At 39.1% G+C, this 27,136-nt stretch overlaps 1 protein-coding gene and 1 long non-coding RNA gene across 2 annotated transcripts in view; one reads left to right on the top strand and one right to left on the bottom strand.

Moving 5' to 3' along the window:
* Nucleotides 1-27,136, bottom strand: part of LOC118917992 (uncharacterized) — a 198,349-nt gene that overhangs the window by 3,272 nt on the left and 167,941 nt on the right. Inside the window, exons 4-6 of the long non-coding RNA XR_008996665.1 lie at nucleotides 26,386-26,493; nucleotides 9,695-9,825; nucleotides 6,905-6,999 (exon numbers count right to left, since the gene is read on the bottom strand). This is a non-coding gene — a long non-coding RNA (uncharacterized LOC118917992). The remainder of the gene's footprint in view (nucleotides 1-6,904; nucleotides 7,000-9,694; nucleotides 9,826-26,385; nucleotides 26,494-27,136) is intronic.
* The window catches only part of CLRN1 (clarin 1), a 34,909-nt gene continuing 27,583 nt past the window's right edge, over nucleotides 19,811-27,136 (top strand). The window contains exon 1 of the mRNA XM_036896373.2: nucleotides 19,811-20,391. Coding sequence (XP_036752268.1) covers nucleotides 20,139-20,391 — 253 coding nt within the window. The 5' untranslated portion in view covers nucleotides 19,811-20,138. The remainder of the gene's footprint in view (nucleotides 20,392-27,136) is intronic.

The following is a 27,136-nucleotide window of genomic DNA, read 5'->3' as shown; positions in this document are numbered from 1 at the left end:
AGTTATGCAAAGGGTTGTGTATGCAAAGCTGAGTTAATGGATGCCCTGCTTCTGGTCTATTGGGTGATTTGGTGGCCTATATAAAATCTGCACACCAAGCCAGTTCTCAATGAAGGTGCTTCATAACCTCTGACTCCATAGTGCTCAGTACAAAATGGTAGGGGACTGCCCCTTGCACTAATTGGCTAAGAAGGAAGAACTGGATAGACAAATTACATTCAGGGTTAGAGATCAGGGCAGTTACTTGCAAACCTGATGTATGTTAAATAATCCAGGGAGTTTTTAAATAATACTGAAGGGAAACAAAAGCAAAAATAAACAAGTGTGACTACATCAAACTAAGAAGTTTCTGCATAGCAAAGGAAACCTTTAACAAAACAAAAAGCAACCTACCATATGGAAGAATATATTTGCAAGTGATATATCTAATAAGGGGCTAATACCCAAAATATATAAAGAACTCATACAACTCAAAAACAAAAAACAAAATAATCCAATTAGAAAATGGAAAGAGGACCTGAACAGACATTTCTCCAAAGAAGATATACAGATGGCCAAAGACACATGAAAAGATACTCCACATCACCAATCATCAGGGAAATGCAAATCAAAATCACAATGAAGTACCCAGATAAAAAACAACACATACATGGTTGATTAATATACAATAAAGGAGCCATGAATATACAATGGAGAAAAGACAGTCTCTTCAAGAAACTGATGTTGGGAAAATCAGACAGCTACATGCAAGAGAAGGAAACTGGATTACTGCCTAACTCCATACACAAAAGTAAACTTGAAATGGATTAGTGACCTAAATGTCAGCCATGAAACTATAAAATGCCTAGGAAAAAACAGGAAAAATCTCTTAAACATAAGCATGAGCAATTTTTTCCTGGACACATTTCCTTGGCCAAGGAAAATAAAATAAAAAATGAACAAGTGGGACTACATCAAACTAAAAAGCCTCTGTACAGCAAAGGTCACCATCAGTGGAACAAAAAGGCAACCTACAGTATGGGAGAATATATTCATAAATAATTTATCTGATAAGGGGTTAACATCCAAAATATATAAAGAACTCATATGAATCAACACCAAAATAACCCCAAATAACCCAATTAAAAAATGGGCAGAGTACCTAAATGGACATTAGAAGAAATTCAGATGGCCAACAGGCACATGAAAAGATGCTCCACATCGCTAATTATCAGGGAAATGCAAATTAAAAACACAATGAGATATCACCTCACACCAGTTAGGAAGGCCAGCATCGAAAAGACTAATAACAACAAATGCTGGTGAGGATGTGGAGAAAGGGGAACCCTCCTAACCTGTTGGTGGGAATGTCAATTGGTGCAGCCGCTGCGGAAAGCAATATGGAAGTTCCTCAAAAAACTAAAAATAGAAATATAGTACATCCCAGTAATTCCATTTCTAGAAATTTACCCAAAAAAAACAAATCCCTGATTAAAAAAGATAAATGCACCACTGTGTTTATCACCACATTATTTACAACAGTCAAGATATGGAAGCAACCTATGTGTCCATCAAGAGATGAATGGATAAAGAAGATGTGGTACATATACACAATGAAATATTATTCAGCCAGAAAAAAGAAAGAAATCCTGCCATTTGCAACAACATGGATGGATCTAGAGGGTATTATGCTCAATGAAATAAGTCAGGTGGAGAAAGACAAATACCATATGATTTCACTTATTTGTGACATATAAAAACAAAGCAAAACAGAATAAGATAGCAGTAGACTCATAGACACTAGGGAGGCTCATGGGGCGGGGGTTGGGGTAGGAGAGAGTGAGGGGGATAAAAGGGTACAAAAATTCTCAATCATAATGTAAGTTGGTCACTGGGATGGTAGTACAGCATGGGGAATATAGCCAATGATTCTGTAACATCTTCCTATGTTGACAGATGGTAATCGCACTAGTGGATGTGAGGATTTAATAATATGGGTAACAGTAACCACTGTTGTGTACCTGAAATCAATAAAATATCGTGTACCAACTATACTTCAATTAAAAAATCCCACAGTGAGTTATCACCTCTCACCAGTCAAAATGGCTATTATTCATAAGACAAGAATTAACAAGGCCTGGAGAGGATGTGGAGAAAAGGGAACCCTCCTACACTGCTGGTGGGAGTGTAAATCAGTCCAGGCAATGTGGAAAACAATATGGGGGTTCCTCAAATAACTAAAAATACAAATAACCCTACCACACAGCAATTCCACTTCTAGGAATTTACCCAGAGAAAAGAAAATTACTAATTCCAAAGGACTGTGCACACCTATGGTTAGTGCAGCATTATTTACAATAGCCAAGATATGGAAGCAACCTAAGCATCCATCAATAGATGAATGAATAAAGAAGATGTGGTAAATATACACAATGGAATATAACTCAGCTATAAAAACAAGGAAATCTTGCCATTTGTAACAACATAGATAGACCTAGAGGGTATCATACTAAGTGAAAATACACCAGGCAGTGAAATACAAACACCATATGATTTCACTTATGTGTGGAATCTAAAAAAAACCAACCAAACAAAAAAGAAATAGACTCACAAATATAGAGAACAGGCTATTGGTTACCATAGGGAGGGGGGTAGGGGATGGTTGAAATAGGTGAAGGGGATAGAGGTACAAACTGCAAATTGTAAGTTAGTCATAGAAATAAAAGTACAACATAGAGAATATAACCATTAATATTGTAATATCTTCATATGGAATGGGGTAACTATACTTACCATGGCAAACATTGTAATGTATATAATTATAGAGTCACTATGTTGTGAACCAACATAATATTGTGTATCAACTTTATTCCAATAAAAAAATTAAAAAAGAAGAAAAGAATGTCTATTGTTTAATAGAATGTTCAATAAATATCAATTGAATCAAATTAAATCAATTAATTAATTAAATTTAAGTCCTAGCCCCACTCTACCTGAGTCAATTGATCTGATATGGGACTTAGGATAGTTTTTTTTTTAATTATGGTAAAAAATACATAACAAAAAATACCATCATAACTAATTTTTAAGTTTACATTTCAGTAGTGTTAAGTATATTTACATTGTTGTGTAACAGATCCTCAGAATGTGTTCGTCTTGGCAGACTGAAACTTTGTACCCATTAAACAACAATTCCCCTTTTTTCCATCCCCTGAGACTCTGGTAACTACATACTACTTTTTTGTCTCTATGAAGTCAACAACTTTAGATATATCATGTAAGTGAAATCATACAGTATTTGCCTTTTTGTTACTGTCTTATTTCATTTAGCATAATGTCCTCAAGGTTCATCCATTTTGTCATATATGACAGGATTTCCTCCCTTTTAAAGGCAATATTCCATTGTATGTATATACCACGTTTTGTTTATGCATTTATCTGTGATGGACATCTGGGTTGTTCTATTTCTTGGCTATTGTGAATAACACTGCTATGAACATGAGTGTGCAAATATCTCTTCAAGATCCTGCTTTGGATTCTTTTGGATATACACCCAGAAGTACAATTGCTGGATCATATGATAGTTCTATTAATTTTTTTAGGAACCTCTATACTGTTTTCCAGTATGGCTGCATCATTTTACATTCCCATCAGTAGTGTACAGGGTTCTAATTTCTCCACAACCTTGCCAATACTTGCTATTTTCTAGATCTTCAAAAAATAACAGCCATCATAATGGGTGGGAGGAATGATGATGATATCTCAATGTGGTTTTGATTTTAATCTCTCTGATGATTAGTGATGCTAAGCATCTTTTCATATACCCACTGGCCATTTGTATATCATCTTTGGAGAAATACCTATTCAAGTCCTTTTGCCATTTTAAACATGTTATTTTATATTTCTTTTTGTTGTTGTTGAGTTGTAGGAGTTCTTTATATATTCTGGATATTAATCCTTATCAGATATATGAGTTGCAAATATTTTTTACCATCCCATAAGTTACTTTTTCACTCTGTTGATTATGTCCTTTGATGCACAAAAATTTTAAGTTTATTGTATTCCTATATGTTTCTTTTTGCTTTTGATGTCATATCCAAGAAATTAATGCCAAACCCAATGTCATGAAAGTCTTCCCCTATGTTTTCTTTTAGGAGTTTTATAGTTTTGGTTCTTACATTTACTTAGATCTTTAATTCATTTTGAGTTGATTTTTGTATATGATATAAGATAAGGGGCCGACTTCATTTTTTCACATACAGATATCCAATTTTCACAACATTTGTTGAAGAGCTTTCCTTTTTCCATTGTGTGGTCTTGGTACCCTTGTCAAATCATTTGACCAGAAAGCAAGGGTTTATTTCTGAGCTCTCTATTCTTCCCCACTGGCCTATATATCTGCCTTTATGCCAGTTTCACACTGTTTGAATTACTACAGCTTTTTAATATATTTTGAAAATCAGGAAGTGTGAGTCCTCCAACTTCATTCTTCTTCTTCAAAACAGTTTTGGTTATTTGAGGTCCCTTTAGATTCCATATAAACTTTTGGATGAATTTTTCTATTTTAGAAAAAAAATTCCAGTGGGATTTTGATAGAAATTATATTAAATATGTAGATTATTTTGAATGCTACGGGCATCTTAATAATATCAACTCTTTCAACCCATGAACGCAGGATGTCTTTCCATTTATTTGTGGCCCATGAAAGCTGGCATTTCACCTGGCCACAGTAATTTCTTGAGCATGAGCACACTGCCCCTTCAGAGCCAATGAGATGCAAGGAGAATTTTCTTGGGATTTCTGAAGCAAGAGCAAGCTCCATTCCCATGTGCCTTAAACCTGAGTGTACATGAGATTGAGGCTATTGTCACCATCAAGTCATGAAGCCTGAGATGGGTGTCAGCACAATAAAAGGCTAAGATTAGAGATGGAATGATACTGAGCCTGGATGATTTCCTTTGAGCTTTGAAGCCATCACTACTCCCAATCTTAACAATTGCCTTTATGCCTAAACCAGTTTTTGGTTGGCATTTCTGTCACTTGCAATGAAGGTCTTTGCTGACTTAGAAAACTAGACAGCTGGTTCAAAAGTGGGTGGCCAAGCAGCCAAACCCAGACCAGCAGGCCTGAGCAATTTCAGCAACCAGAACGATGCTGCCCTTGACCAGAACCTAATCCCTGGTTGAAGCCAGTCTGCAATTCAGAATGTTGGCCCAGTTTACCAACCTTGTAAGAACAGCTGCAGTCCCGAAACCCATCACTTCTGGCAGATACCTGCAGGTGACTGACTTTTCTCTTCCTCCCCCTCCATCCCTTAGGCTCCCTGCTCCAATTCTCTTCCTCCCATCAACACTGATCTCAGGGAAAGAGTTAGTTAATTCATTCACTCTAAAGTTTACATGACTCACTTGTTCCTACTTGTTAGAACATCTACATTTCAAAAGGGAGCAAAGTATTTTAGTAACAAACAAAATTTCTAGTGATGGAATTTTTTCAGACACATGAGAGTAGTCACTTCAAAACAATTTTCAATTGCCTTGGTTCACTGTACTGTTTTTGAAGCCAAACTCATTGCAGAAAAATGAATTTGTCTATGCCTCTGCAGCTCTGTACTGATTATGTAACACAATGATACAGTGCTTTATTAGTCATCACAGAACATAGCAATTCACAGCAGGCCTTCTAGCTTAGCCTCTTCCTATATAGAAAAGTACCAAGTGCCCTTGGTAACATCAAAGAAACATCATCACCATCATCAATATTTACTGAACACTTATTTGGTGTTCCATATGCTAGGCATTGTTCTAAGAACTGTACATACATTATCTGATTTAATCCTCACTGATACTCCTTGAGGTAACTACATTATGAATCTCATATTACAGCCAAGGCAATTAAGGTGAAGAGAAGTCAGGCAACTCCAAAGTGGCGTGGTTACTAAGCAGAAGAAAAACTATGGAGCAAAAATCTATTAGAGTCACTAGTGTGGAAATGGCCTCCAGGGCTCCTCCTAAGCCCTCAGGAATCATAACATAGCTAATGAAATCAAGAACTAAAAAATTATTATTTTAGAACTGCAGAACTTGGAAGTGGCAATGTGCCATTAAAATGAAAGAAAAATGAGATCCAGCTGGACTATCAGAAGTAAAACTGGACCACATACTTCCCAGTCTGTGGACTTTGCATTCATTCATTCATTTCATTTACCCATTCATTCATTTATTTAGCATAAAAATTCCATAGAAGATGTTTATTTACTGCATATGGAAAATGTTGGGGATGCCAAAATTTTAAATTTAAACATATAGCAAAGTAAATAAATAAGCTCTTGCTCTCAAAGACACAATAGTTTGGGGGAAAAGGTCTTTAATCATTGCCAAAAAGTGTGATAATGCCTTGATTAGCCACTTAGAGAGCAAGAAGCAAACTCTGCCTGGAGGTACCAGGAAGACTTGACAGGGGAGAAAGAGCAGGAACCTTCAACAGAAGCCAAACTAGGAAAGGGTCATTAGGGAGAGGCTACTGCTGACAAGGGAGAAGACAGACAAGGTGTGAGAAGGCAGGTGGAAGTGTCTGGAGAACTGCAGGAGCCTGGTTGCAGGCGGTGAGGCCAGGAAGATGGGCAGACCAGGGGCATGAGGATTTCTTATTGCCAGGATAAGGAATAATTCTTTTGGGAGGTGTCACAGTTGTTCTTGATCAGACTTGCAATTAAAAAACCAAAAATTTAGAAGTCAGTGGGGAAGGGGTAGGAGCTGGGTAGGAGGGCTGGGTGGGGGATTTTAAGCATCAATCTGGTCAGATTTGCTCTTGGGGCTGGGGTTGGGGGGTGCCTCTGAGGAGCTGAGAGGAAAATGGATGGCATTGCAGGGCATGGGGTTCAGAGGCCACTGCATTAGTCAGACAAGAGCACATGAGCACTCACCTTAGGCAGGGCTGTAGAGATGGGGAGCAGAGGTGCATGGGGGAGATAATCAGGGAGCACACACACAGGGCTTGGTCACTGATCAGGAATGGGGACTGAAAGAGAGAAAAAAGGCATGTCTGCATCCCTGGTTTCTGAGCTGGGAAACAGAGTTCATGGTAAAGCCTCCTGCTTCTTATCTGTGATACACACATGTTGTAAACAACTCAATAATGTGGACGTGGAAGAAGTAACAAGTGAAAATTCCCTTCTTTTCCTCTGTCACCCCCAATGCCATTTCCCAAGGCAAAGTTGCTGTTAATATTTTGGGGTGTTCCTTTGGGTGTTTTTCTATACCCATGCTGAAGGCAGTTAATTTTTAAACACAAAGAGCACTTCTGCTACAAAGACATCTTGCCAAATTATTGAAGTTTCTGGAGAGGATGTTTGTAGTCAACCATGCCTATCACGGTGGTGGGCAAAATTTCAGGAAGGGGGAACTTTTCAGTGCTGAGACTTCTTCCAGGAACCGCATCTCTGGAGTTCATTGAGGGCTGTGTCATAGACTCACCCCTTGGTACAGCACACTCATTTATAGAACCAAAAATGTGCTGCACATGCCCAAGGATAATGCACTAGAAATGGAATTGATAAACCTTTTTTATTCACAATTCTCTTGTAATATAGCTATGTTCATCTCTAAAGTTAAATAGATTCTCTTTGGTATTCAATGCCTTGGAAATGCCAACAGGATTGTTTGTATGTACTTTCAATTGGAGAATGAGCTATGGAAATTTTTCTTTCTCCTGTGATTTGGATAATATTACTTTGACAAATTAAAAATTAGGCAAATGTCATAAGGATTCAAAGAGATGACTCTGATGGCATATGCAACTGCACTTGAATGGGCTAACACACACACTACACAGAATATAAAAAAGTCACTCAGATTTTTAATGGAAAAACAAAGTCGACCTCTTTTATGGAGCTCAGATAAATCATACTGCACACACTAAGTTGTGCATATTCCCACAGGAAGTTTACTGGTTGGGAGCTGCTATCAAGGACTAAAATGGAATAAAATAGCCCATTTAAGAACTCTAAATCTTTCTAAAATTACATTTCAGAGAAAACATGTATTAAAAGATATATTGGAATGGTAACTAAACATACGAGGATACTGGGCGAGAAAAATTTAAGACTAAATTTGTTAAAAATTTAAGTCTTATGATTAATATTTTTAACTTGACATAAAAACACAAACTAATATGCAACAAGTGTTAATTTTTTGGTCGACTGGTTTTCTTAAAATGTGTTTATTTTAACCATTTCCAGGAAGGCATTCTCCTCAGTTCAGAAAGTAATTGCAATACAAACAATAATTATTAACTAAAGAATACTTAACATTTATTGAGGATTTATTATGTGCCAGGCACTATTTTGAGGTATTTAAATTATAATCCATTTCATCCTCCTAATCCATTATTATCCCCCATCTTAAACATAGGACCATCCTGACTCCTAATTTTGGGTAGTATGGCTTCAAAGGCTGCTTAACCAGGGTGCTGCTGTGGAGTGACAATGCATTCAATAGTTTCAAAAACATTTGTGCAAGGAACCCCTGTCCAAATCAGAGAGTTGGAGCTGCTTTATGGCTGAGAGTAAATCACTCAGGTTGGTTACAGCATAAAGTGGCCCTTCAGCTTTTGGTCCCACCTCTGGCATATAGAGAGTCCAAGCTCAGAAACATGACCCTTTTGCATCCTGGGGCAGTGGTTGTTGCCAAGACAAGGTAGCCAACATGGATGCAAAGGAGAACTGCTTCCAGATCCTGAATCAAGGGCAAAGTGTGTATGTCCTAGGAAGCTGCAGTGGGTGGCTGTGGATACATACATGGATAAAGGCATGTGCATCGTCAGTGAGATCCACTCTGCTGAGTTACTAAAAGCTGAATTTGCTGCTATCAAAACAATCAGATGGACCAAATAACCCAAACAATCATATGTATGTTCCTACTAGAATGCTCATCCCAAAGATATTTTATTAAGAAAAAGAGCCAGCCATGTTATATTATCATGTGTTTAGAAAGCAGATGGTGAAGGGAAAATGTATTTAGATCTATGCTGAGACGATCGGAGGATATAACAGAAAAATTGCACAAGAAATTACCTTAGAGGAGGGAACCTGGGATAGTGAAGATCAGGGACAGGAGAAGACTTGGTTTTCACTGTTTACCTTTTTATAATGTTTAAATTTTGTAAACCATGTGTATGCATTACTATTTCAGGTAGATAGATGACAGCTAGATGGAAAGATAGAGAAAATGGAAAGGGGAGGGAAGGGAAGAGAGAGGAGGGAAGGGAAAGGAAGAAAGGGGAAAAAAGGGGAGAGAGAGGTAGGGAGGAAGAGAGAAAGGAAAGAAACAAGAGAAAGAGGTAAAGGAAGGAAGGAAGAGAGGAAGGAAGGAAGGAAGGAAGGAAGGAAGGAAGGAAGGAAGGAAGGAAGGAAGGGAGGAAGGAAGGAAGGAAGGAAGGAAGGAAGGGAGGGAGGGAGGGAGGGAGGGAGGAAAAATAATAACTAGAAGAAAATCCATTTGAAAGGCAGTGGACTAGAGCTACTGCTTTGCCTGGGCACTGTGTTGCAGAACTTGGCCCTCAGCATTACAAATGCATAAACTTGATTTTGCTGGGGCTCTGAGAATGGGGATAGTCTCCTACTAATTAGGGTTACAGAAGACTGAAACATAAATCAGTAGACCAGTTTCCTCATTTAAAGCAAAAACTAGAACTTCCAAAGGAACCAGCCACTCACCTGCACTGGAGAGCCTCTTCCTCTCGCCAGAGAAGTCCACATACAAACCAAATTATAACTGGGAGCAGACAACTAGGATCAGAGCAGTGGGGTTAGGTGAGTCTTCCAAGCCTCGAAAAGCCAGGATTTCCCTGTATCAGGAAAACAATACATCAGGTGTAATGAATGAAAGCTTCCTCTCCCAGAAGCTGGAGGTACACTAACTTTTTTCTCTCTGATAATCTCTTTCAAATTTTCTTTGCTGATTCTTCTGATTGGCACATTTTCTCTTTAGACATGTTAATACCATTTATTCTGCAGAGGCTTTAAACAGACTATTATAGCCAGACTGCTTGCTCTTCCCACTTCTGATTTGGAGAAACAGTTTGCTGTTAGGGTTGAATTTGCATACACATATACCCATTTATCTTGGCAGTTAATAGTATTAAGCATCCACCCTGTGTCAGAAGACATTTGTTCCCTGACCTAGAGATACAATAGGGAGTAAGAAAAGTTCCCTGTCATTACAGAATTCACATTCTAGTGGGAGAAACAGTCAAACTGACCAAAACAAATAAATTGTATAATACAATTTTAGGTAACAATATGAAGAAAATAAAACAGCAATGGGATCAAGAGTGGCCGGTCAGGGCATGCAGTTATTTGGGTAGGGTGGTTCAGAAAGAGCCCTTGAGAAGTTAGTATCTGAGCTGAGATCTGCATAGACAGAAGGGGCCAGCTATTGGAAGGTGATGGTCTTGGGACATGGCAGAGTATTGGAGTATCTACTGCCTTACACCTGTTACTCCCTCAGCAGAATCACAGAATTGAACTAGAATGTTTCATGGACACGATTCAACCCAAAACATTTTCAAAAACAAAATGGGAAATTTCAGGTGGGTGTGGGCTTATTAAATGCTTCTCTACCCTCAAAGATCCTAAAATGATTTTTTAGGTTTATTTTCTCTTTGGCTACTTTCCTAACCCCACAGAAAACCACTTCTCTTCCCAATGACAGGTTCCCGATTTGCACCTGTTTCCTTATAGGCAGAGGAAAGATTGAGAACCATGAACCATACCAGGTCTACTCATGTCAAATAGGAAAAAAAAAAAAAAGCCAAAGAGGAAAGTTACCTGCCCATGGTCACAGGTAAGGTAGTGTCTGGGCCTATATAATCAAACCCAGGTCTCCTGACTATGCCACTTCTTTCAAAACATACTGAATGTTTATAGAAGAACAAATATTGAAAAAAGTATTTCTTGAATTATAATTATTTTGGAAGCAATGGTCCCCATGTGTAAGAATATATGTGACAACTCTGTTAAACAAAATATTGCATTGACTAGAATATCCTGTTTTTCTACTCTGAAAAAGAGGTTAATTCATGTTCGACTTCTTGCATGAGAAAATATCTGAAGAGCTATATCTGAGTGGTGGCATTCCAAGACATTTTAATTGTTTTCCTTTTTATAAGGTATAATCACATACAGTAGAATTATTCCTTTTTAGGTGTACAGTTCTAGAAATTTTGACAGATTTGTCAAGTATGTAACCCTACCTCTATCATCATCCCACAAAGTTCCCTCCTGCCCCTTAATAGTCAACACCTTCCCCCACTTCCAGCCCCTGACAATACTGATAGGATTTTCATCCCAATCATTTTGCCTTTTCTACATCTTATACTTATGAAATCAAACTATTGAGTCTATCCTCTTTCATTTGGTATAAAACATTTGGGATTTGGTGCATATGTAAGTAGTTTGCTCCTTTTCACTCCTGAGTAGTATTCCAACATATAGATATATGTAGTTTATATATAGATATATCCATTTACAGTTGGATATTTGGGTAGTTTCCATTTGGGGACAATTATGAATAAAACCACTATAAACATTTATGTATAAGTTTGTACGTGGCCATATACTTTCATTTCTCTTCAGTAAATATCTGGAGTAGGATTATTGGGTCATATTATTAATAAATTTAACTTTTTAAGGAACAACTACATGTTCCCAAAATGGCCGTGTTATTTTTCAATCCTACTATCATACATAAAAGTTCCAGTTGCTCTGCATTCTTGTCAGGACTTGGTATTGTCAGTTTCTTTTTTTAAATTGTAGTCATTTTAATAAGTGGGTTGTGATATTCCATTGTGGTTTTGAGTAAAGATATCACATTTTCATGGACATGTTTGCCACCCATATCTCTTCTTTGATGAAGTGTCTATTAAAATATTTTGTCCACTTTTTAGAATTGGGGTGTTTGTTTCTTACTATTGAGTTTTGCGAGTTTTTTAGAAATACATTCTGTATTCAAGTCCCTTACTGGATATGTATTTTCTACATATTTTCTCCCAGTCTGTAGCTTACTTTTTTCAGGTTTTTTACAATGCTTCTCAAAGAGCAGAAAATTTTAAATTTATCAATTTGTTTTTAATTTTATTGTTCTCACTCTAAGAACTCTTTACCTAAGCCAAGGTCACAAAGATTTTCTCCTGTTGTTTTCTTCTAAAAGTTTTATATTTTAGGCTTTACATTTAAATCTATAATACATTTCAAATTAATTTTTGAATATGGTATAGTTTTCCTTTCTAAATACTTTTGTTAATCTTTCTCGTAATAAAACGTTTCTTATGTCATTAACATGAAAAAGTCATTGGCAGGACTAGGTTTCATTCCAATAGAAGTAAAGGCATGGAACTTGGTTCAGCTTCATAAGGACCCCAGATTCATTCAATTTGTATCTGTTCTCAGTAGTGCCCACGGCTCAGTGTCCAGGCATTTTACATCATTTAAAGACACAGTGTGATGTCTGATCTGGCTTGTTGGTGATCTTCAACGCAAGACAAGTCAAAGGGTTTTGGCTCCCAGTATGGTGATTCCACAGGCTGTTCCCAGTTCACCTTGGGTTCCACAGTGCTCAACACCCTTTTACCCCTCTGGGGCTGCTCACCTCAGAAAGAGACGTTAACGATAAGACATTCGTAGCCCTCTAGGTTGCTCTGTCTACAGTTTGCTTTTAGTATTCTTTCATATAAGGACTATGCACAGAGAACATACACAGGGAAGTGAGAAAATAAAGATCTTATATTCATTTCCATCTGGACTTCCCAGACATGGACTCTTAACCTAGAAATGTTTGCCTTGCTTTACAAGTGCTTAATGAAACTGTCTTGGCCACCAGGTTTAAAATGTTTCATTTTGACACTCACTGCCCTAATGACAAGCCAATGTTTTACCATCCATGGGGACAGTATTGTTTTTCTAAGGTGCATAAATGTGCACTTCGTTTAAGATCTTCTCATGGGTGGGCAAAATATTTATTTTTGCTCATTAAACAGAGTATGAGATAGGGAGAAAAAGAGCGAGGTGGGGGCAATGGGAAGAAGAGTTATGGTAGAAGTGAAGATATCAGAAAGATTGATTCATGTTATCCACCCTGACTGGGCAGAAAGAGTCAGATCTGAGTAGGGCATGCATTGCTGTTTGCAGATTTGCCAGGAGGCATTGTTGTCTGAGAAAATGAAGAGGAAGAAACCAGTATTCAGGAAGGGATGTGTTAGGAGACTGAGCTGCAACTAGAGCCTGGAGTAGAAGTCATGTTCCAGATCATCGTACCTCCAGTCCCTCTCATGGCCAGCTAGTGAGGCACCCCAGGGGGCAGCAGCCAGCAGGTCTCCAGCAGCAGACCCACAGCAGGGTTGCCTCTCTGTGCTCCAGGACTCAGTTCAGCCCTCCCATCCCTCAGTTCCTCTCCATGACATCAATCCCAGGCAGTCCAGCAGCCCAGGACTCTTGTGGTCCCTCCAGGATTGGAAGGTGGGGCCCTGGACACCTATGACAGCATGAAAGGGAAGTGTTTATCCCTGATGAAGGAGGGACCAGACAAGACTAGCCTGACTGAAAGCTCCCAGTGAGCCAGGGTGATGTTGGCACAGAGCCCCCGTGACTGGGGATGGGCGGCACTAGCACAAATGTGTTCATGTAACCACACGTGGGGTGGAATGCAGCCATCACACATCCTTCGCTCAGGAGACTGTCCCAGCCGTTCCACCTGGTGCTCTGCACCAGGAACCAGATGGTGAGAAGAGCTGAGATCTGTGCTTCCAAGGAGCTTTCTTTTGAGAGCAACAGACAGTTAAAAGTCTAAGAAAACTCTAAAATCAGAGGCCAACATTTGACTTCTGAGGGGAAAGGTGACAGCTGGCAGAAAACCTGAACAATCGTTTGGACAGCAGAGGGCAAGTCAAGGCCTTCTTCGTGGGAAAAGGCTCTGCTGCCTCCTTTCGGCAGACTGGCTGCCAATACTTTGGCAATACCATGCCTGAATTTTCAGGAGATGGATTCTGATGGGTCCAGATGACTATTCCTAATCAAAGTAGGCTAGAAAGGGTGGGTCATAGGATGTAATGTGGCTGCCACAGAGTCTGTATCTGAGAGTACTAAAGGAATTTCTCAAACGAAGGACTGGGGTCTGGGTGGAAGGACTGACGCACCAAGGTGTATGTTACATTGTAGTAGCACTTGCAATAGTCATTTCACAGTGTTGGCGCCTGTCAAGCTCATTTTGTCTAGTTAACTGTCTTTTCACAAGAAGGCCTGCCAACCCAGGCTTCCCCAGGCAATTGTATTTTTAAACCTGAACACTTAAACCATTTTTAAACCTTAATCTTATTGCTTTGATCCCATCCGTAGAAACTGAGATAATTTTGAATCTCCATTGGGTCGTCTCTTATTTTTAGCTGTTTCTTCCCTATAGTCAGTGCTCAGATAAAAGTGTGCTAAACCTTTATGAAACTAAAATTTTGGATGAGATATAGTCTATGTTTTTATGCAAGTCACTGATAAAAACGTATGGGTGATTTAGTCGAAAGATCTTTGTAGCTAGCTTAGCTCTGTAAGTCAACACTCCTTGTTTTTGTGGATTTGACAAGATATAAATCCACCTAATTGTACTATTATCCAGTTCTTTCCCCATGGGAATATCTTAGGAGATTGTGATATGTCTGACCAAATATTAAGATACTCTACTACCTGGAATATCTTAACAGAGGATGGGTAGGAAATCTAATAATTGCCCCAGTGTGTATAAAAAGAGATGAATTGATAGATGGAAAGCACTTAGAATAGAGCCGACATAGAGTAAGCCCCCATAGGTATTACATTTTTGTTAATATTGTTACTATTATTTTGATGCGAGTCATCAAGGAAAATGTCAGCATTTTAAGTGTATCACACCCACGCAAAGGAAAACATTTATGCTATAATAGTAGTAATGACAGAATCAAACTACTTCAAAGTTTACCATCTCAACACATCTACCCCATGTTATTTCTATGCGGAAAATTATCAGTTTCCCTGTACTAGGAATCTCATTCATCTATTATGGTTAAAGGGGGTGTCTCAAATCATGCTCTTTTCCTCTTTAGCTTAAGTAACTTTTTTTTCTTTCCTGTCATAGCAGAGGCATTCTGCTGGGTTGAGGTTTAAGTATAAACATAGCCTTGGTGTGCAATACCAACAAGAAACTCAGAAAAATCAGAGGGTATCATACACCTTATTTGATGGGTTTTGGGGGGAGTTTCCCACTTCCAGCTTTGTGGCTACTCTGTCAAAGAAACCCAAGTCTTGCACCTACTCTGAATGTCCCCTCATCATCATCAGCCCTGAAAATTCTGGCACAGAACTTTCCCTCCTGGTCCAAATCCACTGTGGCTTCATCTGTTTTCCAAGAGAACTTTGTTTTCTTTTTCTTCCCTTACCTCAACCCTTTTAATCCTCTAGTTCAAGCAATTAGCTCTACAAATATTAGCTGCAATCAAGGTCTAGCACATGTGGTAATTTTCCCCCTAATAAATCAATCAATTCTTTCTGAGGAGTGTTTTTCCCCCCCTTACAGTCATTAGAGAATTACAATGCTACTTCAGGATCACCAGCAACTTGAATTAGTCAAGAAGTGTCAATCAAATTTGCCAGATTTTGCTTTAAATATGAGAAAAAATGGGATGGATTCACAAAGGGCTCTTATCTTAGAATAGGAAGCTTGATAAACCCTTGTTGAATCTCTCTTAAAAAGGCCTTGGAGTATAATGATCCATTTGGAAGAAAACTGAAATCAGTAGTACCAGTGACAAAGCAGACAAAACCCAGAAACTCTTATTTAAAAAATCTAAAAATTAATAATTGGAATAATCAACCATCTAGTATCTCCAGGCAATCCAATATCCTATAATAGCTAATGGGTTAGTACAGAAAAGAAAGAAAGAAAGAGAAATAATTCAGCAAATGGATAAATTTTAATTCTATAACTTGTAAAAAAAAAACCTTTGTAGTTATAAGGGATCTGAAGGATCATCTGATCCATGTCTGTCACTGTGCTTCTCTGAGCTGACTTCAGGGCAGGGTTGGGAGCAGGGGCTCTTACAGTATAAGGGGTAAGCGGGGTAAGCGGGGAGAGCTCCTTAATCCCCACCCCGCCTTGGGTAGAAGCTCAACATTTATCTCTTATTCTACCCAAGAGTTCAGTTAAGGGAATGGTTTCTCTGGTTAAAAATAATTTGAGAATTGCTTATGTAGCCAAGACCACTTTTTTCACAATGGAGTAACATGAATGCCACAGAAATTATGGAATTCTTAATTTAGTGATAGATGTGGAACCAGACCCTGGGTAACATCTTTCTCCCCAGTGCTCTTTCCACACCATGACATTCTGTCTTTCATTCTTAGGGAGAAAATCAGGTGAGAATTCCCATGCCCCTGGATTTGGGTCTTTTGTTTGCTTTTGTGTTTGAATGACCACGTGAAAAACTAAAGAAGCCAAGTTAGTGTAAAAAGAGGTATAACTGTTATACTGGAAGTAAAAGCAGAGTCTGCAGTTGTACTCCTGTCTCTATATCGTTTCTAGTCACTCTAAAGAATTATACCATCTCTGAGCACCTGAAAGGGGTCATGAGGGAGGGTGGAATGGCCTAATTCCGTTTTCTTACGTTGCCAACTGTATTGCTGTTGGGATTGAGAGAAGTAAAGCTATCAGGAGGATACTTGGTGAAAACTTGCTGACATTAATGACTCAAATTCTCAGAGAAAGTGCAAGGAAAATGGTGTCATCACTGTCATTCAAGACATTTAAAATGAAATTTCAAAAGAAGGCTGTCAGACATAATGACTGCCAGGTTCTATTATATCATTCTCAGAGGGTGGATCACACACAATACTATGCAGTCTGTGGGTGGTTGATATTGAAGTTTGAAAGGAAGCTGCACAGAGATGAGGTGGGGTGGGCGTCGGACCCACAGGGGGCTGCTTCACAACCAAGAGACATCACCATTGACATTCACATGGTGACTTGGGGTGAATCTATGATCCAGGACCTGGTCTTTGCTCGTGGATAGATTACAGCTTGACCCCACCAGCACATTTTGACAAGGTCATGCTCTTGGCGCTGAATAGAATTCAGGAAGTTTGAACTATTCATGGAAGTGCCAGTTTATTAATTTACAATAAGAATATTCCTCTCTAGTGACCAGATGTTCATGTCTGCATGTGTTCTGCCCTGAGACACCTTCAAAACCTAGAAAGTAATTGTAAGGCAGCTGTATGAGAATGGGGGCAGAGCCCTGGTTCTCAGCCTTGGTTGTACATTGCAATTATCTGGGATGCTTTAACACTAAGACATACTCCAAAATCAAATAAATCTGAATCTCAAAGATTAGAACCCAGACATCAGTATTTTAAAAATCTTTTTAAGTGATTCCAGTGAGCAGCCACAGTTGAGAACCACTGGCTTAGAGCCAAGAGGCCATCCACCCCAGCCACCATGAGCCTGAGGCCTCATTCTTTCCACACAGGGATGCATACTTTTGCACATTATAGACCAGTGGGTGGATGGGTAGTTAAGCTGGGAACAGATATGTTTGTCAATTTTTTAATTTGCCAAGTAACGATATTGAAAATTCAATTACCATGATGTCATTAAGGAAAGAAAATTCTAACAACAAAAATTAGGAAGGACACAATTTCAGGACAAAAGATCAACTCACTATGTTGTATTTATTTTTCTCATGTTTCTTTCAGGGAAAACTTGACTGATACAAACTTAAGAACTGGTATGATCTAATTGGTTTCTACATCTACAGTGAGGGTTTTTCTTCTTGGACAGCTTTAGATACATTTGGCTGGATTTGGTTCATTAAACCAATGTCCTGTGCTAACTACCCTCCACTTACCATATCCTTTCTTTAAGAGGTATTAATAGTATTGATTATGTTGTAGGTAATTTCTGCTCCCAGGCTTGGAAATGTTCTGTCCTTTCCAATTACAGAATATGGTGATTTAATGGGCTCAGTTCTTCTTAGATAGCTTAAACTAAGGTTTCTGGAATGGGTGTAGCACACATACCTCCAGATGACTGCTTAGTGGGGACACTGCTGCCCCCTTGTTTGGCTAGTGTACATGATGGAAATACTTTAAATTCAATGGAGAATTCACAGGGAGGTCAAATACCTGTGATGAGTTGTTGATTGTGTGTCAAGTTACATGAAATAAAAAGACATACTTATATTGTAAACCTAATTCTGAGTGTTTCTTTGGAATTTTGTGTATGCCCTTTTCTTCTGAGATCATAGTTTATGTTGTCCCCTTCTTCCCTTGAAGGGACTTTGGCGTTCTTGAATTAGTTCTATACGTAGTTACTGATCTTTAACAAGACAGGCTTTGGCAACTACTAAGAGAAGGTAGCTGTGCCAGGAAGTCCAAAACTGTACCTCAAAGTTCCCCTCAAAGTGCCTGTAACCTAAGACTAACTTATGCTGACAAGGACATGAAATAAATCTTCATTTATTTGTTTATTTTAAGCTTCCATGCTTAAAGGTAGATCAAAGAATAGAAGCTAGCATAGATATGCGCTTCTGACCAACTGGGAAAGTTCTATTTGCAGATGTCTGTGTTGTCCGAGTACCCAAGATGTATAGTGGGTGACTCTGTCCCTGTTACTTGCAGCCCAACCCGACCCAAACTGAAGAGCTTGTTACCTCTTCAAGGTCAAGGGTTTCACTCAGAATAGCACATAAACCTCAAAGTTAGAAGACCGGATTTGAATCCCAAATCCACTACTCTCTAGGGCAAGTTGCTTGACCTCTCTGAGCCTCAGTTTCCTTATCTATAAAATGGGGATCTTCATCATCAGCTTATATTATAGTTGTGAGAATTACATACGATAATATGGTAAAATATTTAACAATGTGCCAGACATGCTAAGTTCTTACTAAAAGACAAGTTAACTTTGTATGTCAGAGCCTTACACAATAATGTGGGATAGATCTGATATTTAGTAAACATACACACACACACACACACACCAGTCCTGTATCTGCTTTTAGAATGAGGAATCTCATTGGAACTGCAGTTAAAAAGCTGTTGCTGAATTTTAAACTTTAGATTTCAGATCTTGACAATTTAACCCAACTCACTTTGCTATGTTATCTTGCTCATGACTTTGTCTCTTGCCTCCCTAACTGATTACCTCTGCTGGGACCCTTGTTTTTCTGTGGTGATTCTTAGAGCCAGCCACCTATCCAAACACAAGCCCTTCCTTCTATGACCATGCCCTTGTCTTCATTATAGATTCTGGTGCTTCTCAGACCCAGGACCACATTCCCTTGCTATTGTCCTGAAGCAGCTGAATGTTTTAAAACATTTAGAAGTCTAGGTGTCTGCACCTGCTTCTCCACATTTTTGTGTGCCAGGAAGAATTTGAGTCAAATTCTCTATTGATAAACTGGTTTTAATTTGTGGATCTGGAGAAATGGAGTTAGGGGGACAAGCCCTGGTAGTTGGCCTAGGGTGCAGAACCCAATTCAGTTCAATATTTTATCCTATGATTAATATTTTTCAAAATCAATTAATTACCAATAAATATACATGTGCTTCCTACCTCTGGCAAACCTCATCTCCCCCCACCAAAAACAAACAAAAACTTAACATTTTTTTATTAATAAATCAACACATGAACTTCTCAAATTGCTGAAATTTAGCATAGGAGCCAAGCCTGTTTCTGAAAGTTTCAACTCACCCAATCAGGCAAAAGGCTGAGGAAAGGGGAGGCATTTATCAAGTTACACGGAGGACTCCATTTGTTATCTTAGACCTTCGTTACCAAGTGACACAAGAAGAGATCTTCCAAGGCAGTTTGAAAGAGTTTTATTTTACAGATTCTTAAAGAGTTCAAATTAGATGGAAGCAGCAGCTGCAAAGGAGAAAAGCCAAGTTCATGTGAGGAGGAAGCCTTCGCCCTGACATTGTACTGACATTGAACCTGGTGAGACCCACGGCCGATGGTGAGGGGGCCTTTTCAGCTGGATCTGTCCGATCAGCTTCTATAATAAATGCAGTCAAAGGGGCAGTCACTTCTCATTGGTCACAAGGGTCTTGTTTTTGAACGTCGCCCTCACAAAAGCCGTTTCTCAACATGCCAAACCAGCAGAAGAAAGTCATTTTTTGCATGGCTGGGGTGTTAAGCTTTGCATGTGCCCTCGGAGGTGTCACAGCCCTGGGAACACCGCTGTGGATCAAAGCCACCTTTCTCTGCAAAACGGGGGCTCTTCTCGTCAACGCCTCAGGACAGGAGCTGGACAAGTTTACGGGTGAGATGCAGTATGGGCTTTTCCACGGAGAAGGCATGAGGCAGTGCGGGTTGGGAGCCAGGCCCTTTCGGTTCTCATGTAAGTAACAATGACATTTGAATTATTTAATATTTTAGGCACACACTCCCAAGTGTTGCAAGGAATTACTTTTAAGAGCCTTTCCCTCTTTATGACAGGACTTTTCAAACAGGTGTGAACCATTTGAAATACCTAGGACTCTTCTGAGCAACTTCTTCCTAGTTTTTATTCTTTTGTTTTTATTTTATTATCTCATCCTTGCTACTGTTATTATAACATAGAGTTAGTGAATTGTGTAATTAAGCTTTTTGAAAAAACAAGCTGTTAAAAAAATTCTTCTTAAATATTAATATTCATGTAAGAAATTATGGGATCTTTTTAAAAGGGGGGTGAAGAAATAGGAAAGGTATGGGAAGTGATCTTCATTTTGTTCTTAGAAAAAAGGATCAGTTTATGGGCTCCTTAACCAACTCCAGCTGCTTTCCCACCCTGCCCAGGGCTGTTTCCTGTCTACCCTCTATGACTCCCTCCTAAGACCTTTCCTGCTGATAAATATTCTTTTTTTAAAAAAGCAATTTGGATTCACTTGGCTATAGAGATTGAAAATAATCTGCTGTGCTAACTGGGAAAGAAATAGATGCCTATTTAGTATAGAAGGTTTGCAGCTGATTAACCTTCAAATCATGTCGAGAATATGAGACAGATTTTCCTGTTGGCGATTTTTGTGAAACGGAAGGGTTACCTACAGTAGTAGTAACCGGTTTACCTGAAGAGAATTTTTTAAAAATTACCATGTGAATAGGCAACTCATTAAATGAAAATTAATAAGAAGTCATTCATTATATGTCTTATAACACACATTCGGAAATTATTATTATTTCAAAAGGGCTGGTTTGGAACAATCTTATGAAGACACAGCCAGTAAATTACTGCATAAATCACTCTTCAGGAAAGGAGGTTACCAATTGAGGCATTTAAAATGAATTATTATTTTGCCTGGATATTTTTTTTCTCTAGCATAGGTAGAAAGCTAAATTAATTGAATTTATTATTAACATATGCAGTGTCTAATTAGATTTCAGTGCTAGCCTATTTTTATTTCTGTAACATTCCTTGTATCTTCTTAACAGTCATTGGACACCAACGTTCAACTCACATAGGTTATTAAGTGATAGGAATTGTCACAGGACTCCAGAAAATCCCCAAGAATTAGTTTTAGCTTTTCAAGAAATTATCACCCACTACATTTGATGAAGTGGATACCAACTCTTTTCACTGAATGGCTTTAGTTCATTAGGGTAATGGGGCAGCTGGAGTTGCTTAGCTTTCCTTAGGGGAGAAAAAAGAACAACGCAGAATATCACATGACTGGCAACTGTGTTAAAAAATTTAAAAAGGAAGAAAAGATGAGTGAAATGATTTAATCATGATTCCCAGGCAGCTAAAAGCATGAGTAAAGCTCCTCACAAATGAACTTGGACAAAAGCAGGGAGTGTTCACTGAATTTTCTGGAGACTTTGCATTTTCCACAACAAAACAGTGATAAACTTTACTCATGGCATAGGACATGTTTCAAAACAATAATATGTTTTCTGAGCACTTACTAGGCACCAAGCATTATTCATGTTTTGTCTTATTTAATCCTCACACAGCCACATTTCTGTGTTCAATCATTGTTTGTTTGATTTTTTATTAAAGTATCACTGAATAAAATCTTATATTGGTTTCAAATATACAACACAGTGGTTCAACAGTTACCCATATTATTAAATCCGCCCCCCCCCCCCCCCAGCTAGTGCGGTTACTATCTTTCAACACAGAAAGATGTTACAGAATTTCAATTACTGGTTTTGTATGGCTGTGTCCCATGCTGGCCCTGTCTATGATGTTCTAATCAGGAGTCCCTCCCTTTGCCTTCCAGGAGGACTCACAGCTGGTGGGTTTCAACAACACACTCAGCCCTCTCTCAGAACCACATTAGTGATACTCTGCATCACTAATACTGATGATAATCTGAACATACCCCCAGCTGGTGCAGGAAAGCTTACATTTGCTTATTTGTTTGGTGGTGACACTGCTCTCTATATACTATCCTAGACATATTAAAACTGCATTCATTTCTATGAGGCCCAGTAAAATATACTTACAATATACCTTTCTTCTTCCTAAGCATAAAACTGTCTCGTCCATTGGAACATGAGAGAAAGTTGGGGAAACTGTAGAATAAATAGATCAAATAAATTCCCTAAAAAGTGTAATGCTCATTTATCCAAGGATTCCTCTCAGTGATGAGAAATTCCCAATCAGTGTGCCCTCAGGACACTGCACCCTCTAAATCGACACCCACATTGCAATACAGCTTCGGGATCCACACCTTCCCATTCAAAAGGCTGTCATGCTGTCAGTTATGTTCCATCAATGTATTCTTGAAGGAAGAGAGTCCTCTGATAGGAAAGTATAACCCTATTAGTACAAAAGAAAAGAAACTAGCCCTGTCTTCCCAGTAATGGCTTCCTTCTAGCAAAACCTACAGCCTCCAAAGAACTCAGGCTGAATGATTCTTTTCTGTTTCTTACAGAGCTCAACTTACGATTAGAGCACAGCTTATTTCCCAGAGCTTCCCTCTTTCTCATTTTCCCTTCAGGAAGTTAACATTAAGCAAACACTTGGCTTTTCAGAACCTTTTTAGGGTAAGAGGAATGGAAAAGGTAACATCAAAAGATCAGTCACTCTGTGGCCAGTTTTCCTCATGTTGTCATATTATCAGTTATTGTGAATTTACATTTCAATTCTGTTGGATTACGAACCGCTCCCTTGCTTACCAAACGTCACATGTCAACTGGCATTGTTCAACAGAAATATAACGCAAGCCACATATGGAATTTTAAAAGTTCTAGTGGCCACATTAGAAAAAAATAGTAAAGGCAACAGATTTAGTTAATTTTAAAATTAATTATAATGACATTTTCTTTAACCCGAGATACCCAGAATATTGTCATTTTAACATGTGGTCAATATAAAAAAATTATTGGGATACTTTACATTATTTCTTTAATGCTAAATCTTTGAAATCTAGTCTGTATTTTACACTTACAGGACATCTGAATCCAGGCTAGCCACATGTCAAGTGCTCACTGGCAGTTTTGATGTGCCTCGTAGCTGTCACACTGGACAGTACAAATTTAGAAGGATATTTATTCTGAATAAATTGAGCATTGATGGTGTCCATATTCTAAAAGAACTTTTTGCTTGGTTGTGCTGTACAAGTTTATGTGTGTTATTTTTATGTATAATGCACGTGTCACTTTTAAAACCCAGATATATAGAATAACATGAGGATGAAGGATGGATCAGGAAAATAGTTAGGCAATGTTGTCCTGTTTGTTCCCATTTAATGTTCCCTATTGACCACGCTATCTCTTTTAATTATAATGAGGATCTTCCCTGCCAACATGCACTGTTATGCTGGGAAAATTTCTGCCTCGTTTACTCTGGGTGATTCCCATCCATTTATGGGTCAGTAGTTCATTTTCTAGAGGTCACTGGCACTCATACCTAATGCAATTCCATTCATTATAATGAAGGATTGTTTTCCTTACAAGGTAACACAACCGGTGGGCTTAGTTTTTCCTGCTATGTCATCTGTAAGATTTTAATGATGATGTTTAAACTCTAAATGTAGCCATAAAGACAAAAACTGACAGTTTTGAGCTCAATGTGTGTGGGAAGGTTTCTGTTTTGGTGGGTTGAAACACCACCGATCATCATCAAAATATGATACCCAAGAATCATATGGTATCAATCATTCCTAGATATGCTGATCTATTCATTGCCAAGACAGTTCAATGAGCTGGTAAAACATGGAATATTTTCTTTTTTGAGATGTGAAAAACAAAAATTAACCAATCATGTATCACAGCTTGCAACTTTAGTCATACTTTGAGAAGCTTTTTAATTTGGACCTTATGATTAAAAACTTGTAAAAAGCTTAACAGAGATTTAACTGACTTCATATTTTAGAAATACAGAGTGCCTTTGCTAACTGAGGCGTGTCACCCAGGTTTCGGAGGAGATGTTGGCAGCTATGTGTGGGAGCAAGCAGTGGCTTCCCAAAGATATTTTGGTGGTAGAACAGTCAGGGCTCAAGGCCTCTGTGACCACTGCTCGGGGCTGGCACGCTGTCCCCGCGGTCTCCAGCAAGCATGGCTCCTGTCTCCTGCTGACTACCCCCTGCCGGTGATTGACTGGTCACCACCCTGCGCATGCTGTATCTCTCCCGTCACCCTGCCCACCCACGGCAGAGCTGTAAAGACCTTTGAGGTCCCTCCTTCTGACAGCACTGCTGTCTCTCCTCCCTCCTAGTGCATGGCCAGCATGGAAGCAGGTGTGCTGGTGTGAGAGGGCAGCCTGCGGAGTCAGCAGGGGCGACTACCTGGCGTGAGGGAAGGGGGATGGAAGCAGCTCGTGCCCTTTCACCTAGCATACACACACCCTCCTGCCTTGTACCTCAGGGCCCTATTATCTAGGCCCAGTCACCCAGTAAAACAGCTTGGCAAATAGAGATTTTGTTTCTTTCTATTGAAAAAAAGAAAAGCAATTAATATGACAGAAGATAGTAATGTTTACGAAGCAGTAGTGTGAAGGGAAAACCTCCAAATTGTCTTGGCCAAGGAATTTTTTCCTCCTTTGGCTTTCCCAGACCTTGATGTTCACTCTGTTATTACAAATTACCTTATCTTATACGTATTTGAGGTGTTATTTCTCTGTAAGGAGATCCTGAGCCCCGCGAAGGCAGAGGCTGTATATTCATCCTGTTCCTCTCTCAAACCATGGCCGAAGCACAGTGCATGTCACACAGAGGGACTTAATAAATGCTTGGTGAACTGACACTACTGAGATGAGGCAACCTGGGTTTGGGGCTGGCCTCTGCCACTCACTGGGGATTAGATGGCGAGCGAATCACACCACTTCATAGGTTTTCAGTTCTTGCATCTGTAAAATGGGAGGTGAAACAAGGTGATGTCTAACATCTCTTCCAGTTCAAAGGCTTTGTGATCTATATAATGAGGGGCTGGCTGTTCCAGACAAGGCCCTTCCAGCTTTAAAATTGCATGACCCTTCTACACACAGCCGCTTGAAGCCTGCACTGACAGGTCTCAACCGCCGTCATCAGAAGTGGTGACTTTTGTGTGCCTTTAGTCTTTGGTCCTCAAAGCTCATGATTTTTGAAGTAAAGGATTTTGAAATACCTCCCATTTATCAGGACCCAAATGAATTTCATTATCACAGTGAATGTTTCTTTTTCTCCTGCCATAACCTTTTACGTTTTGAGTAGAAAGTTTCTGGGTAAAGAAGGAGAAAATGAAGAATGAGATGTTTTGGAGCTCTGGGGAGCTGGGTCAGTGGGTTCTAGAGAGCAGGGGCTGCAATCAACACCCAAACAATTTAGATGATGTTACTGAAAACGCAAAAAAGGAAGAAAGCCAAAGACAGTGAGAGGCTGACTTCCTACTTCCTCTGATTTTTCCTTTCTTCATTTTTCTAACTCCTCTTTCCTGACTCTGATTTCATAAACTACGAATGGCAGAAAATTAGGAAGGACTTTGTGTGTTTTTGATGTTCCTGTTTTGTTTTACTTAGTATGTTTAACACTCCAAGAGTATTCTTTACACAAAGGAGGAACTTAGGCAGAAATTATCCTCAGATTAGTGAGAAATATTGGGAAAATGTATTGGAGGAAAGGGATTTCTGGTTCTCCTTACTGAGTCCAGGAAAAGAACATTTATTTCCCCCTTTCCCCTAACAACTACCTCCAATACTCTCAGTAGAAAAAAAAAATCCACAGAATGAGCCTTGAGAATTTTGCATATATACATGCACACATGCTTGCACCCATGCACACACACACACACCCCTTCCTTCCCTATACATTACTCTCTGCCCTGGCAGCCAGCAAAGCCACTGGCCTGGGCTTCCTTGAGATGAAGTAGAGGATGACAGGGCCATTTGTGAAGCTCTGCGTGGCAGACCCTAAGTGTGGCTTCTGGAACTCACCCCTGCTGTGTGAACTTGCTGTGTTGGAGGATGACTCCAAAATTGTTCTTACAATTTGCTGCTTTGCTCCTCTTCTAATCTCTGAGGGAGACACATCTTCTCCAAGGACTTTGAGACAACCTAGAAGAAAAAATAGTTATTTTAGCCTCCCACTTATTGGGTGCCTCACAGGTGTCAGGAATGTTCCAACCATTATCTCCAGCCCTTACATGGGAGGTGTTAGGATGCTGTTCCTCTTGAACAAATATGTAAACTGGTAACTCAGAGAGGTCAGAAAGATACAGTCACAGAGCCAGTAAGTCGGCAGCAGACTTGGGACTAAAATTCAGGTGCATATGAGAGACCATGCTCGTTCCTCTGCTACATTCTGTCTGCCTACAATAGGCAAAGAGGATAAAAAGAGATGAAGAAAATGTAAGCATAACCTTCAGTTTTACTACCTCTTTTAACAAATTACTTCACAAGAGCTAGTTCTCATATATGCATGTAATGTTACTTGGCTTTAAGACTTAAATTCATTCATTGCCTCTTTATTTCACATTTCAGTGTCCTTGATGTCTAAGCTGCAATCCCTGACCTTTGGAAGGTAAAATAATTAAGCCTATATACAGTTGACCCTTAAACAACACAAGGATTAGGGGCACTGACCCCCTGCACAGTCAAAAATCCACAGATAACTTTTGAGTACTACAGAACATAACCAATAGCCTACTGTTGACCAGAAGCCTTACTGATAACATGGCCGATTAAC

This window comes from Manis pentadactyla, chromosome 1 (genome assembly GCF_030020395.1).
Source record: "Manis pentadactyla isolate mManPen7 chromosome 1, mManPen7.hap1, whole genome shotgun sequence".
In the NCBI taxonomy this organism is placed as follows: Eukaryota; Metazoa; Chordata; class Mammalia; order Pholidota; family Manidae; genus Manis; species Manis pentadactyla.
Note: the sequence above shows the minus strand (reverse complement) of the source record. Positions and strands in the feature narration are given on the sequence as shown.